The sequence below is a fragment of the Pundamilia nyererei genome, unplaced genomic scaffold (assembly GCF_000239375.1).
Source record: "Pundamilia nyererei isolate P.nyererei 1_Seehausen unplaced genomic scaffold, PunNye1.0 scaffold00134, whole genome shotgun sequence".
Taxonomy (NCBI): Eukaryota; Metazoa; Chordata; class Actinopteri; order Cichliformes; family Cichlidae; genus Pundamilia; species Pundamilia nyererei.
The window spans coordinates 689,898-702,290 of record NW_005187535.1 but is presented as its reverse complement, the minus strand read 5'-3'; the positions used below and the strand labels follow the sequence as shown (position 1 = coordinate 702,290).

Genomic DNA, 12,393 nt, shown 5'->3' with positions numbered 1-12,393 from the left:
CTATCGCGATAGCTTAATTTCTCTATCGAGTAAAAGTTATATCGCGATACATATCGTTATCGTTCTATCGCCCAGCTCTACGTAAAAAATATATCGTTATATCGAACAACCCTACTCCGAGTATATATATACAGATTTTTCTTTTTATCCGAGTACTAAAACCTTACCTCCTTCTGAGTGAGAAGCTCTGTATTCATCATTTTCATTTGGATGGGAACCAGAGTGAGAGGCTCAAATGTCAGACTACCCCTGTTTCTGTAGTTGTACTGCACATACAGACAGAAAAACAAAAACATCATTAATTCATCTCATTATTTTGCTACAAAGAATTAAAAGTAAAGAACATCTTAATGGTTATAACGACTCATAGATATTTAGAGAATGTGTAAAAAAAAAAAGTCGTATGTTTGATCTACTGCATTTCTGAACATTCATTTGACCCGTTTTAACACGTACTTTGGGCTTAGCTGGTACAACGAGGACCACATTTTCCAGACGAATGCCAAAAGATCCATCTTCATAGTATCCAGGTTCTACAAAGAAATAACACACACAAACACACAAATTATAGCCAGCTGAGCTTTGGTAGACTTATCCTCCTAGGACGTGGCGTCCACACATGTGGACATCACATTTTGGGTTTTCTAGACTAAAATACTACATTTTGCTCTACAAGTGCCTGATATCCACTTACGAGGACATTAGACTTCCACTAATCTATCAAAAAGTGAATGTCCTGATATGTGGATCCGTTTTTTCTCAGAAACAAAAGTCAGTTTTTTTTAAAAACAAACAAACAAATTCTTTGTTTTTACATTCATCCCAATCAGCCCAAATAGCAAAGAGAAAGAAAAAAAATGCATGCCATGAAAGAGTTCGGGTACTTAGGAGGTTAAATTTGGATATTTTTATAAGATTTTCCTTCAATCTCTGGAAAAACTACAGGTTCCTCTTTTGACTTGTACACTACTTGGATAAGCAGATATCTCCAGAGGAGATACAATGATGTAGCAGTTTTTGACTGTATTATATCACAGAAAAAAATAGAAGGTTAATGGAAAAAGTCAATTAATTATTGACTTTGTTTCATTTCCAGTGTACTCACGGTATTTATTGTTTTAGCTCTTTCCTGAATTTGCTGCTGGGGTTTCTCTGACTAACTGGACATTTATTAATCGAACAGCTGCTCTGTAAACACTGCAAATGCAACAGATTCTTCATTTTATGATCCATTATACAGTAGATCATACCATCGCTGACAATCATGCCGGCCTCCAGCGGTTCATCTGCGAAGGTTTTGTAGCTGATGCCGCAAGGCCCCTCGTGAACGTTGAGGAAACAGCCCACCCCGTGACCTGTACCATGGAGGTAGTCCAGCCCAGACTCCCACAGGGCTGCACGGGCAAACGAATCCAAGAGGTGGCCTGGTAAAGGAATAGAGGTTTAGATCTAGATTATTTTCTACATTTCAACACAAAATGTCAAAGGTCTTTTACTTCTCTGCTTGTGCATGTCAGAAAAAAATATGCACATGGATTGTTCGGATGTATTTAAATGATTTTTTTTTCCTAGTTAAAATACTGAGTGTATGATCATAAAATACTGGTGGCAGCCAGTGGTAACTCTTAGCCTACTAGTAGATGCACCTATGGTAATAATTTCAAACTTCCATGTTCCCTGGCAGGGTGACAGTTCCAGCTTTTTACGCGATATAATCATAACACGATTGTTCTCTAAGGTCTTCCTTTAGCATAAGACACAGTTCAAGATTGTTCAAGACAGTCTCGGTCGTTGTGTCCTTGGGCAAGACACTTCACCCGTTGCCTACTGGTGGTGGTCAGAGGGCCCGGTGGCGCCAGTGTCCGGCAGCCTCGCCTCTGTCAGTGCGCCCCAGGGTGGCTGTGGCTACAATGTAGCTTGCCATCACCAGTGTGTGAATGTGTGTGTGAATGGGTGGATGACTGGATATGTAAAGTGCTTTGGGGTCCTTAGGGACTAGTAAAGCGCTATATAAATACAGGCCATTTACCATTGTAAGTAAACAAGCTTGATTGGCCAAAAAGATGCCCGTGTTATGAGCGACAAAATGTTTATCTTGTAGAAATAAAACATTTGTATTCCTGAATAGACAGAACAAGTACTAATCACCGCGAGTCATCTGGAACTTTGTTAACTATTTTGGTGTAAAATCGTCATTTTTAACATCCGTGTACTGAAAACAACATCAGCATAGTCTTAACGACAGAGCCGAGTGCTGCACCTTTTGTTCCATTGGGGAAAATGGCAGCGCTGACAGCTATGTGTCCCCTCAGTACGTAGGTAAAGCATTCCTAGGAGGAAAATAACACACATATTACAAAGATACATATAATAGTCTTTGTAAATAAACAGTACTGAGTCAACCTAAGTGTAATTCAATTAAATTAACCGGTGGCAGGAAATATTCTGAGCAATCACACAAACTTACCTTCTCAAAAGCAGATGGTGTCCCGAAGTGCACGGTACGTGTGACGTCTGTTGTTCCATCACTGCAAAAGACGTAAAGAGGTAACTGATTATCCTAAAGACATCTGCTCTGCAGCATTTAAAAACAACCTTACTTACACGTATTGAGCTCCAGAGTCGATGAGATAAACTTCATTTACGGTGAGGGTCCTGTTGGTCTCAGGCAGTGGTCTACAAGCAAAAACATGAAATCACAGATACAAGCTAAAACTATGAATTAACAAAAATGACACAAATACAGTTTTTATTTGCAAACTAACCTGTAATGTATGATCGCTCCATGTGGACCAACACTGGAAATTGTTGGGAAGCTGAGACCCACAAAATCTTTCTGCTGACTGAAAAAAGTGCAAGAAAATGGTAAGCATTAATGACAGCCATAATTATACCATGAGAAATATTTTAAATATTTACATTGGAGAGACCAAACAGCCACTTCACAAGCGCATGGCACAACATAGAGCCACCTCCACAGGACAAGACTCAGCAGTCCATCTGCATCTTAAGGATAAAGGTCACTCTTTTGAGGATGCCAATGTTCACATTTTGGACAGAGAGGACAGATGGTTTGAAAGAGGAGTGAAAGAAGCCATCTATGTCCACTGTGAGCGACCATCTTTGAACAGAGGCGGGGGTTTACGACACCGCCTTAACGCCCACTCACATCCTGGGCCAGCTGACCTCAGGAATTCGCATGATAAGGTGGGGCCAGGTTTCACAATGAGCTCACCCGAAACCCTGGCTGATTGGGACCCACACCCAGTTTCACACCTTGGCTCAGGTGATTAGAGGATCATCAGGGGTCCTTTTGTCCCTCTGTGGGGGGAAACTCCCACTAGGTTTATATCTGGGACTCTCCACCATTTGACCTTAGAACTGAAGAAGCTTCTCGGATGAGAGGTGAAACGTCTTCAAGCAACTTAAAGAAGTCCAGACGCTTTTCTGTGCAAGCTCCTTTGACTACAATGACCTGGATGACTGAGAACCTTCACAGACATTTTAAATTAAAAAAGAAAACCAATTATTATTTTTTTTGTTATTTTTCCGAGATGCAACTGTTTCTTGATGACAGCTTTGGTTTCAAAAGGTAGCCACATGCAATAGTTCTTAATTACCAGTTAAGTGGTAACGGACAAATTTCTTCTTTTTAATGTGATTGAGATGATCGGGGTTTGTTGTTATACAGCAAACAGCTACATTTTAATCAATAACAACTTCTCCGCCTGCTTCCAGCACTTCCTGCTAGCACCTGGTGGGAGTTTGTTTCCCATATTTGCACTATTTTTGCTTACTATAGAAAAGGCAAATGTGCCATTTATTAGTTTTTTAAAAAGTATTTTTTTTAAATGACATATGACACTTTCACCTTTTTACCCCAGAGGGATAAAAATATTGCAAAAGCTTAATACCAGGTTAAGATTAATACCAGAACTTCAGCACTTTGTTTTCTTCCTATGTCCAGTAGAGGGAGATGTGACCATTCTGTGCTCTGCACACTTTTACTCTGCAAGTTTACACAAGGGGCTTCAAACCAAATAGCCTTACATCTGAGTGGGTTTAAAGGAAAAAACCCAAAAAAAACTATTATCAAGGTCGCACAGTGACCGTGAGAATTCAAGCACACTGAAACTTAAGTAAATCGTAACAGATAGAAAAAATGCTAAAAAAATAAAAAAATAAAAAATAAAAAGTACACAAAGCAACAGAAATAAAAAGCAAAAGAAAAGGCTCACAAAACAAATAAACAAAACCGTCACAGAACACAAGAAACTTAAGTTTTAGGAGACAATAAAGTGACGGACCAACCATGGAAGTGATGAGCTCACAGTAAACATCTAACAGAAACTCTGCTTCCTGCTTCTTTTCAGCGTGCCACAGTGCACACCTTCACATTTTTGTGTGATTTTGTTTGCACCGTAAGTTTGCATCAGTACAGGTTCACTAACGACATTCAATGAAGGTGCACCTGTTTAGCATCATATATGTATATTTATACACGACTTGTCTTGTTTTGAAAGGGGCTTCGTATTGTGATTATATTTTAGTTTTCCATAAAGAAAAGAGTTTAGAGAAGTGAATGCATTTTAGAAATACAGTTGTAAACGCTTGCTTATAATTAAAACCTAATCGGCCCAGTTTCAGACAAGTGACAATAAGTGATCTTAATCCATCCATGTGATGGCAGACAGAGGTTCCCGTTTCTGGTAAAGACGGCTTTGTGCTCTATTTTTACCTTACCATTTAATTAAAAACCTTTTCAGTTGCACATGAGGGAGGATGCAGATTGGAACTGCACCAGCATCTTTTAAAGACATCCTTTCCAAGAAGGAAGCTGTTGAAACTAAACTGGATGAGCTTGATCAACGTTATGTTAAACAAAAAAGCAAAACAAAACACACCTACGTAATTCTTCTGCCTTATCAGCAGCAGATATCTCAGTCACGTTGCCGTTTGGAATCTGTAAAATAACCAACGCATGTGAAACTCAACAAGGAGACAACAAGGAAGACGTTAAAGCTCATGACAAAATGTCATGTGACCATAGCATTCCTACACTCACAGTGAAAAAAAATGAAACGTGTGTTTCCTGGAGTAAGTGAAAATGTGTATAGAGGGTCTTTCCCTTACAATACAAGGCAACTGTTGTGATTAGGTGCTATATGAACTGAATTCAATTGAATTGAAGCCAGAATTGAAAATTCCAGAGATGCATGCATGAAAATAAGATTAAAAAAACAAAACAAAAAAAATACGATACCTCCTTTTCCAACCAAGCAAAGAGTTCACAAAGTGCCACTGCATCTTTGATCTGTTGGCAAAAGCACAAACACACAGTTTATAAAAATATTAGACACACTAATATGTTTTACACTACATATTTCAGGGGTCAGTGATTCTTACATGTGCCATTTTCATGCCTTGAATCTCTGTGGCATTTTTCACAGCTTTGCCGAGGCAGAGTGGAGTGTAGGGAATTGGAGATCGGTGAGTCTTTACCCAAAAAAACCAAACAAAAAAAACAAAAACACAACACCAGGAGAAAACATTAAACATGCAGCTCTTTTACTATTTTTTAAATATATTCATACTAAATGAGAAATATTTATTGTATTTTGCTGTATTTTTATAAATGTAATGAACCAGTTTCACATCGGGTAGAGCAGACTCATGTTACATATTAAGAATTGTTAGTTTTGCTAAAGTTACAATATATTTTTCAGGTTTTACTTGCTAATGCAGGTGAGAAAATGAGTATTTCTACCAGACACTTAAATGTCTGTAATCTTATAAGTCTCTGTCCTATTTTTGAGAATTTAAAACATAGCATGTTTTCAAAAATCTGACCCTATAATCTGAGAATGTGTCATCTGATAGGTACAAGGAAACAGACAGGCAATATTTTTCTAAACTGTAAAAACTCTGACATTTACAAATAACCCCATTTAAAAAAAACAAAACAAAACAAAAAAAAACAAAACAAATAACCCCTGAGCCACAAAGTACTCAGGTATGTTTTTACCAACCACTGGTATTCAAAGCAGATACTACTTCTTCATATTTGTGTAAACAGACACGACCTAGATGCAATCCAGCTTGTTTTGGGTTTCTTTTAATCTTCTTTATCTTCTTTTGTGAACACCAGAAGCCAACGATGAGCCTCTAAACATGAACTTTTTAAATCTACAGTGAGGAAACGATCACTGCTGAATTTATGAGACCAAACAGCTTTTAAAGGATGCCAAAGACACGATTTTAGACCTGCATGAGCCTGGAACTGTTGGTACGATTATTCAGAAGTGGCCGATATACAAAATGACCTTCAACCACCCTCTGTCTGGAGCTCTATGTAAGACCTTGCCTCATGGGTGGTTGGCAAGGAGGTCTTACTTCAGTGCTTGGCAACAAGGATTTCTCCACCAAGGACTACGTCATGTTCTGCTTGAGGATTGAATACTTATTTCACTCTCTGATATGAAAATCAGTTTATAACTTTTATGTAACGTGTTTGTTTTGGATTTGCAGTCGATATTCTGTCTCTTCCTGTTCAAATGAAACTACCACATGAATTACAGCACGTTCACTTCTTCATAAGGGAGCAAACTTACAAATTTAGCAGTGACTCAAGTAATGATTTCCCTCTTGATTAATCATTTCTCTCACCTTAGGGATGACCTGTGTGAGAGCACAACTGGCTTTATCACAAATCCACACTTTGTCCTTTGGGCCAAGTGCAGCACAGATGGCCTGGAGCTCAGTGTAGACCGACTCATACGGAAATGTCTGGATACTGAGCTCAGGTTTGCTAGGGGAGTCCAGCTGCAGATGCTCTCTCATTGCAGGGTCAGAAAGACGCTTGAGGTCCACAAAAAACCTGCAGAGAGGAAAGGGTTGCTGAGTGAAAAAGTGAAATGGTTAACACAGGAGGAAACCCTGTTCCTCTGGCTTTGGGAGGTGTAATCTGGATGTGCCCTTAACTAGCTACTAAATACATACAGTGTACATATCGCAATACATATAGTATACAATCTGGTTGCATACAATTATCTTTCATTAGCACTAACAGATGTGATTGCACTAAACACAATGAAAATGCACTTCAGTTATTCTGACATCTCTCAAATTATACAAACTACTGTCTAAGTTTTACAGTAAAGCACTGTTTGTCCAAATTCATAATCACTGATGCATCATACTGGACGTCACCTTATTGTACTCATTCCCACAATGGTATATGCAAAGAAAACTGGGTTGTACTCAATGTCTGCCCCGCGAAGGTTGAAAAGCCCTGAGAAAACAAAACGATAAGATGACAGATTAAAAAAAATTACCGGTAAACAAACAAAAGAAAAAAAAGAAATACCCTATTCTTCCTTCTATTATGATGCATCACATAGCAATGAATACTTTAATTCTCATGAAACAATGAGCCAGTATGAAGTGGGTGGTGTAAAATATCAGTGTTATTATTGAACTGTCATTCATCCTTACAGGTTTCATCTCTATAATCTACAACTATAATCTGCTGGTTGAAGCCATCCAGCCCTAAATGTTACCTGCTGACAATCAAAATAAGTCTTCATCTAATAAACAGGACAATCAGAAACAAGAGCAAATAAAGCACGGTGAACGCTGAGATCCTTGAATCTAAAGCAGTGGTTCTTAACCTGGGTTCGATCGAACCCTAGGGGTTTGGTGAGTCGGTCTCAGGGGTTCAACAGAGCCTCCACCATGACATGCACGGCTCATTTTGTGCTATGTCTTGAATTTGAAAAAAAAAAAAATCACATTTTATTTTTCACTAAAGAGGGGTTCAGTGAATGCGCATATGAAACTGGTGGGGTTCGGTACCTCCAACAAGGTTAAGAACCACTGATCTAAAGGGACACTCGCACATGTGTCCTCTGCTTGTTATCATGTACCGAACAGTAATATTTAAATCATGCACATTGAAGAGCTTAGCTGAACTGCACTCAGGAGCAGGATAGGAAAACTGAACCGTACACGCAATCTCATCCAGTGCTGTTGCAACAAACCAGGTGATCTTCCTCTCTGACATCTTGGCTCGCAGCGTTGTGATCTTGTCTTGCCAGGAAATACCTACACAAAGCATAAATAACACACAAAGACACAAGTTTGTTTCATACAATGCCTATACATCTAGTTACTGAAGACTGGAAACGTAATTAAAAAGGCCATTAAACTGTGTCTAGATTATGTGGATTTCTAAAAGTATTACACAATTTTTTTTAATTAAAAAAAAAACAAAAAAAAACTTTTTATTTATTTATTTTTTTTAAACAGACAAACACTTAATAAGCTACTATTAAAAATAAAAAGAGGCTACATGAAAAATGGTTTTAATGCTATTTAATTGCACTGACCAGTGAAGTCTAATCCCAGGCTACGGAGTTGTGTGCTGGGTCTTTCTGGTCGGTCCGGCCAGACGGCATCGATAAGGTTGTCCTGCACTGCTACCAACGAGTGGCCAGCACTGGACAGAGCCTTGAACATGTTCTTCCATTGGTCTGAAACACAATATGAGATTTCTTAACAAGCACAAATACCAAATAAAAAACAAAAACAAAAAAAACATAGTGTTACTTCATATGGACAACAGAGTCACACTCTGCAGTAATATCAGCCAGCACGCATAGTTTCAAAGTCCAACCAGCTAATCTCATGAAGCTCATGCTGATTAAGTCGTATTAGCCTACTTACAGTTATTGCAAGCTGCTTGGCAACCCACATCCACCCAAATTTGTCCTTTCATTCGGTTTTTGACAATTCAGATAACTTTATTTATCTCCATGTGGGTATTAGATGATGTCTTATCTGTTGTCAACCATGTGTGCTCTTCTATACTGTGCTATTGATATAAATTTGAAGTTAAAAAGAAATGGCCATCGATTGTAAACAATATTCTTCTGATTATACAGATCCTAACTGAATTTTTATTTATTTATTTATTTAGGGTGATTTGTGGGTCTGAAGTGGAGACGCTGCAGGCTGCCTCTACTCTACAACACAATGCAAGTGTATTTGTCTGAGAGCTTACGAATTCCTCCATTTTTTTTGTGCAAGTTAAAATCTAATAAGATGAGCTAGAAATGTTCAAATCATGCACTCTTGTTGCATACTGGAATATTTCCTTTAGCCTCGGTTGCCTCACTGCAGCATGAGTGGTTTTCCAAGTAAAGCTTGCAATGCTAATTCACTGAACTAACATGAATATGATACTGTAGCTTACCAGCAGCAATGATCCAAGGATCTACTCCCACTTTTGAGTTTTCAGGAAGAACACTGATCAGCCAGTCTTCCTGTGAGGGTGTCTCCTTCAGCCCTGTATATGATTATTAAAATCAGTTTATGACACCTTCAAGACATGTGAATGTATAATATAAATGACTCATACCAATGTGGAAGATGGAATACTAAAATGTATGAGTGTCTACACTCGGTGCGGACACAAATAGTGTCTAAACTCAAGTTTGGGACACTTTTTCCAGTCTTAGAATAAATAAACAGTCTGACTTATTGTCTAGCTGTGACTCAAGCCTTATTACTCATGCTGTGACAGATCTAAATGTCCATGTTGTGCCTGTGCAGCTGCTCCATTAGAGAGCCTCAAACTTTAAAAGCACATGTAGTTAAATTTAACTTTTTAAATGAGAAGAAAAAAGATCCGTTGGTGTTTGTACTTTATGTAACAGAGAGAGATTTTTTCATCACTGAAACACCAAGGTGGACATTACCCATCTTCATCAGGGTCCAGTTGTTGTCCATCTGCTGGTTGGCTTGCAGGAAGTATCGGCCATCAGTCCACATTGCAGCATGCTGCTCTGTAACGATGGCTGTGCCTGAATGGTAAAGTATGGAAGAAATTTTGTTCAGCACTTTCTCTTGGCTACTTGGCTTTATTTGTACAAAAAGCATATCTATTCATTTCTCTGAAGCAACATATAAGGTTTATACCTCTGAAATGACAGCAGTGAACAAGCAGCCTGAGAAAGAGTGAATTCTTCTTGTCTCGTGTAAAACTGTGGTTATGTCAGGGCAAAAGGCCAGATTTCCACAGTGTTTTCTTACGTTTAAAAATAACCAAAACACACAAAAAAATAAAAAAATAAATACCTTTCTTGAAAGTTCACAGCCTTTAATGGGAAAGAAAACTACTTTTCAACATGAAACTAGGTGCACTGGTGTTTTTTGTTCTGCTTTACCCTTAACAAACGAGTCTGAACGAGAGATATCAAATATCATTCTGAGTTATCAAATGTTCCAGATTTTTTTGCAGTGAAAATGTTTGATTATACCTACACTTGAGTGTGCAATGGGAATCATGCACAAGCAATACAAACCTGCAGAGCCGTCGAATCCAGAGATGAATTCACGTCTGCAGTCACACGGTGCAATGTATTCACTCTGAAAGTCACAGGGACACGGGAGAAATCAGCTTCATTAACAATCACTGTGAAGTGGCCATCCACCCAACAAACATTTTAATTGCCACCATCGCTGCTAGTCATGTGCATGAAGAAAAGGGCAGGGTTAGGGAAGTGTAATGAGCAAAGGGCTACAATCAGTTGCAAAGGTCAGACAAGACCATGAGAAGTAAATTAAAGTGAATTAAGAAGTGAATTGAGTTCACAGTGAGAAGGGAAATTAGAGAAGGGACAGAAGTAAGAGGAGCAGCTGAGAGATTTTCCATGTGTCTTGCTAACGGGTTGTGTAAAGATATTTATTGTAGTAAATGTGATTTGATTTACCTGATGTGCATCTCCAGATGGGATTATGTAGGCTTGTATAGGCTCAGAGAAGTATTTACAGTTCTTCATTGCCTGACGGAGCTGCCTGAGCAGCTCTCCAGTTATCTTTGGAGACATAGCCTTTTCTGAATGGCAAAGGAGATATGTTTGAAAGAAGTCGATAAAAACATTAAAATAAAAAATAAATAAAAAATCTAAACATACATAGTTTAAAAAAAGCAATCTCAAAATGCATCATAAGATAGGCTCTAGTTTCTTGTCAAAGCACAGATCAGTGTCCAAAAACACTGATACACCAGTACTCAATAGGTAATCAGATATGCTGGTACAATTCCAAAACACAGTTGTGGTTCTTTAGAGATTACCTGACTTTTCGGATGGCATGTTGAATTCAGATGACTGAAACTGAACAGACTGACGACAACCTACCAAACTATTCACGTGGAGCTCAAAGTCACAGGCCACACCTGGACCTTTATTCTGCTGCAGTATGCTGAATAAGCAACTGTTACTGAAGTCAGAGTTAAATATTAAAAGAATAAGCTGACTGGGTTGAGGTGGCATTTGTGTGACCCTTTGTACTACAATAATCACCTACAGCAGTGGATTCCCCCCATCACTCTCCACAGTGAGTGTGAGGCTGTGGAAAAAGAATCCACAAACCGACCAATCAGGTAGCAGTATTCTACATCGATGAGGTCTCCTATTGGCTAGAAGCTCAGCGTGCGGTTGTTGTTTACAAGTTGACATGAAATGAATCAGCTGCATTCAGTATCTGAACCACTAGCTAGTTAATTTTCTCAATAAAATCCAATTATTGTATCTGAGTGTGTTTTTAAAAAGTAATAAAACAGACAAACGCAGAGTCTGTAGCCGACTTTTGTTTCCATTAAGGCATCACTTTTTTTCCTTGAAAAGGCCAAACAGAACACACAAATAACTAATTCATTCCGAGTATCGGCGATGGATTTACATGTGGGTGTGGTAACACACCGGTGGAATATTAGGAAACTTGCTAGCTAATTATCCAGCTTTACAGCTGAAAGGAAGCGCTTTTCTCGCAGCTTTCGTGACAGACAATACTACAGGCGTGGGCGGACTGGTCGTTTTCCTCGTTTTGAAAACAGTCCACAGCCTTCTGTACTCGCGCTGAGTCGCCTTGAAACAAAACGCTAGCATTTCAATCCGCAGCTAGCGACCATAAAACGGTAAAGTAGCCCCCCGCATGCAGCCAGTGAAGTGCTGAATACACACCCGGTGGTTTCGCCTTGAAAATGCGACACTCAGATTTAAAATCGAAGCGCTCTTTTAACCAGCTCGGACCTTGTGTTAATTTACAAAACAGGAGGCTGCCATTTCGTTGTTGACGTTTGTGGTCACGTGACTGTAGCTTCTTCCAGTAGACGTAGCGGGATCCAGACTCGCCTCTTCCTCTGTGAATAATTCATGCGCTCTCTACTGCAAACACATAAACGAAATACCATTTCATTAATATTTAAGACGGTGTCCACGCAGTAGATCTCTGAGAGTGCGAAAAGAATCAAAGTGTGTAAAGTAAGTGAAAGGCTACATGTGAGAGAACTGAATCAAGCACACAAATATACACGATGATCAGCCTGCA

General features: G+C 38.9%; 1 protein-coding gene across 2 annotated transcripts in view; it reads right to left on the bottom strand.

Annotated features, from left to right (window-relative positions):
• The window catches only part of xpnpep1 (X-prolyl aminopeptidase (aminopeptidase P) 1, soluble), a 14,445-nt gene extending 2,256 nt beyond the window's left edge, over window positions 1-12,189 (bottom strand). Inside the window, exons 1-19 of one of the 2 annotated variants that reach the window (XM_005743646.1) lie at window positions 12,027-12,189; window positions 10,773-10,897; window positions 10,365-10,428; window positions 9,759-9,863; window positions 9,254-9,346; window positions 8,388-8,531; window positions 8,008-8,103; window positions 7,210-7,291; window positions 6,667-6,877; window positions 5,407-5,496; window positions 5,264-5,314; window positions 4,905-4,963; window positions 2,766-2,843; window positions 2,605-2,676; window positions 2,468-2,528; window positions 2,261-2,330; window positions 1,251-1,424; window positions 457-533; window positions 168-266 (exon numbers count right to left, since the gene is read on the bottom strand). In XM_005743646.1, the coding sequence (XP_005743703.1) occupies window positions 168-266; window positions 457-533; window positions 1,251-1,424; window positions 2,261-2,330; window positions 2,468-2,528; window positions 2,605-2,676; window positions 2,766-2,843; window positions 4,905-4,963; window positions 5,264-5,314; window positions 5,407-5,496; window positions 6,667-6,877; window positions 7,210-7,291; window positions 8,008-8,103; window positions 8,388-8,531; window positions 9,254-9,346; window positions 9,759-9,863; window positions 10,365-10,428; window positions 10,773-10,889 (1,743 nt within the window). In that variant the 5' untranslated portion in view covers window positions 10,890-10,897; window positions 12,027-12,189. Of the gene's footprint in view, window positions 1-167; window positions 267-456; window positions 534-1,250; window positions 1,425-2,260; window positions 2,331-2,467; window positions 2,529-2,604; window positions 2,677-2,765; window positions 2,844-4,904; window positions 4,964-5,263; window positions 5,315-5,406; window positions 5,497-6,666; window positions 6,878-7,209; window positions 7,292-8,007; window positions 8,104-8,387; window positions 8,532-9,253; window positions 9,347-9,758; window positions 9,864-10,364; window positions 10,429-10,772; window positions 10,898-11,137; window positions 11,860-12,026 lie in introns of those variants that run through there. The other variant, XM_005743645.2, reaches the window with a different exon arrangement.
• Window positions 12,190-12,393: the final 204 nt, after the last annotated feature.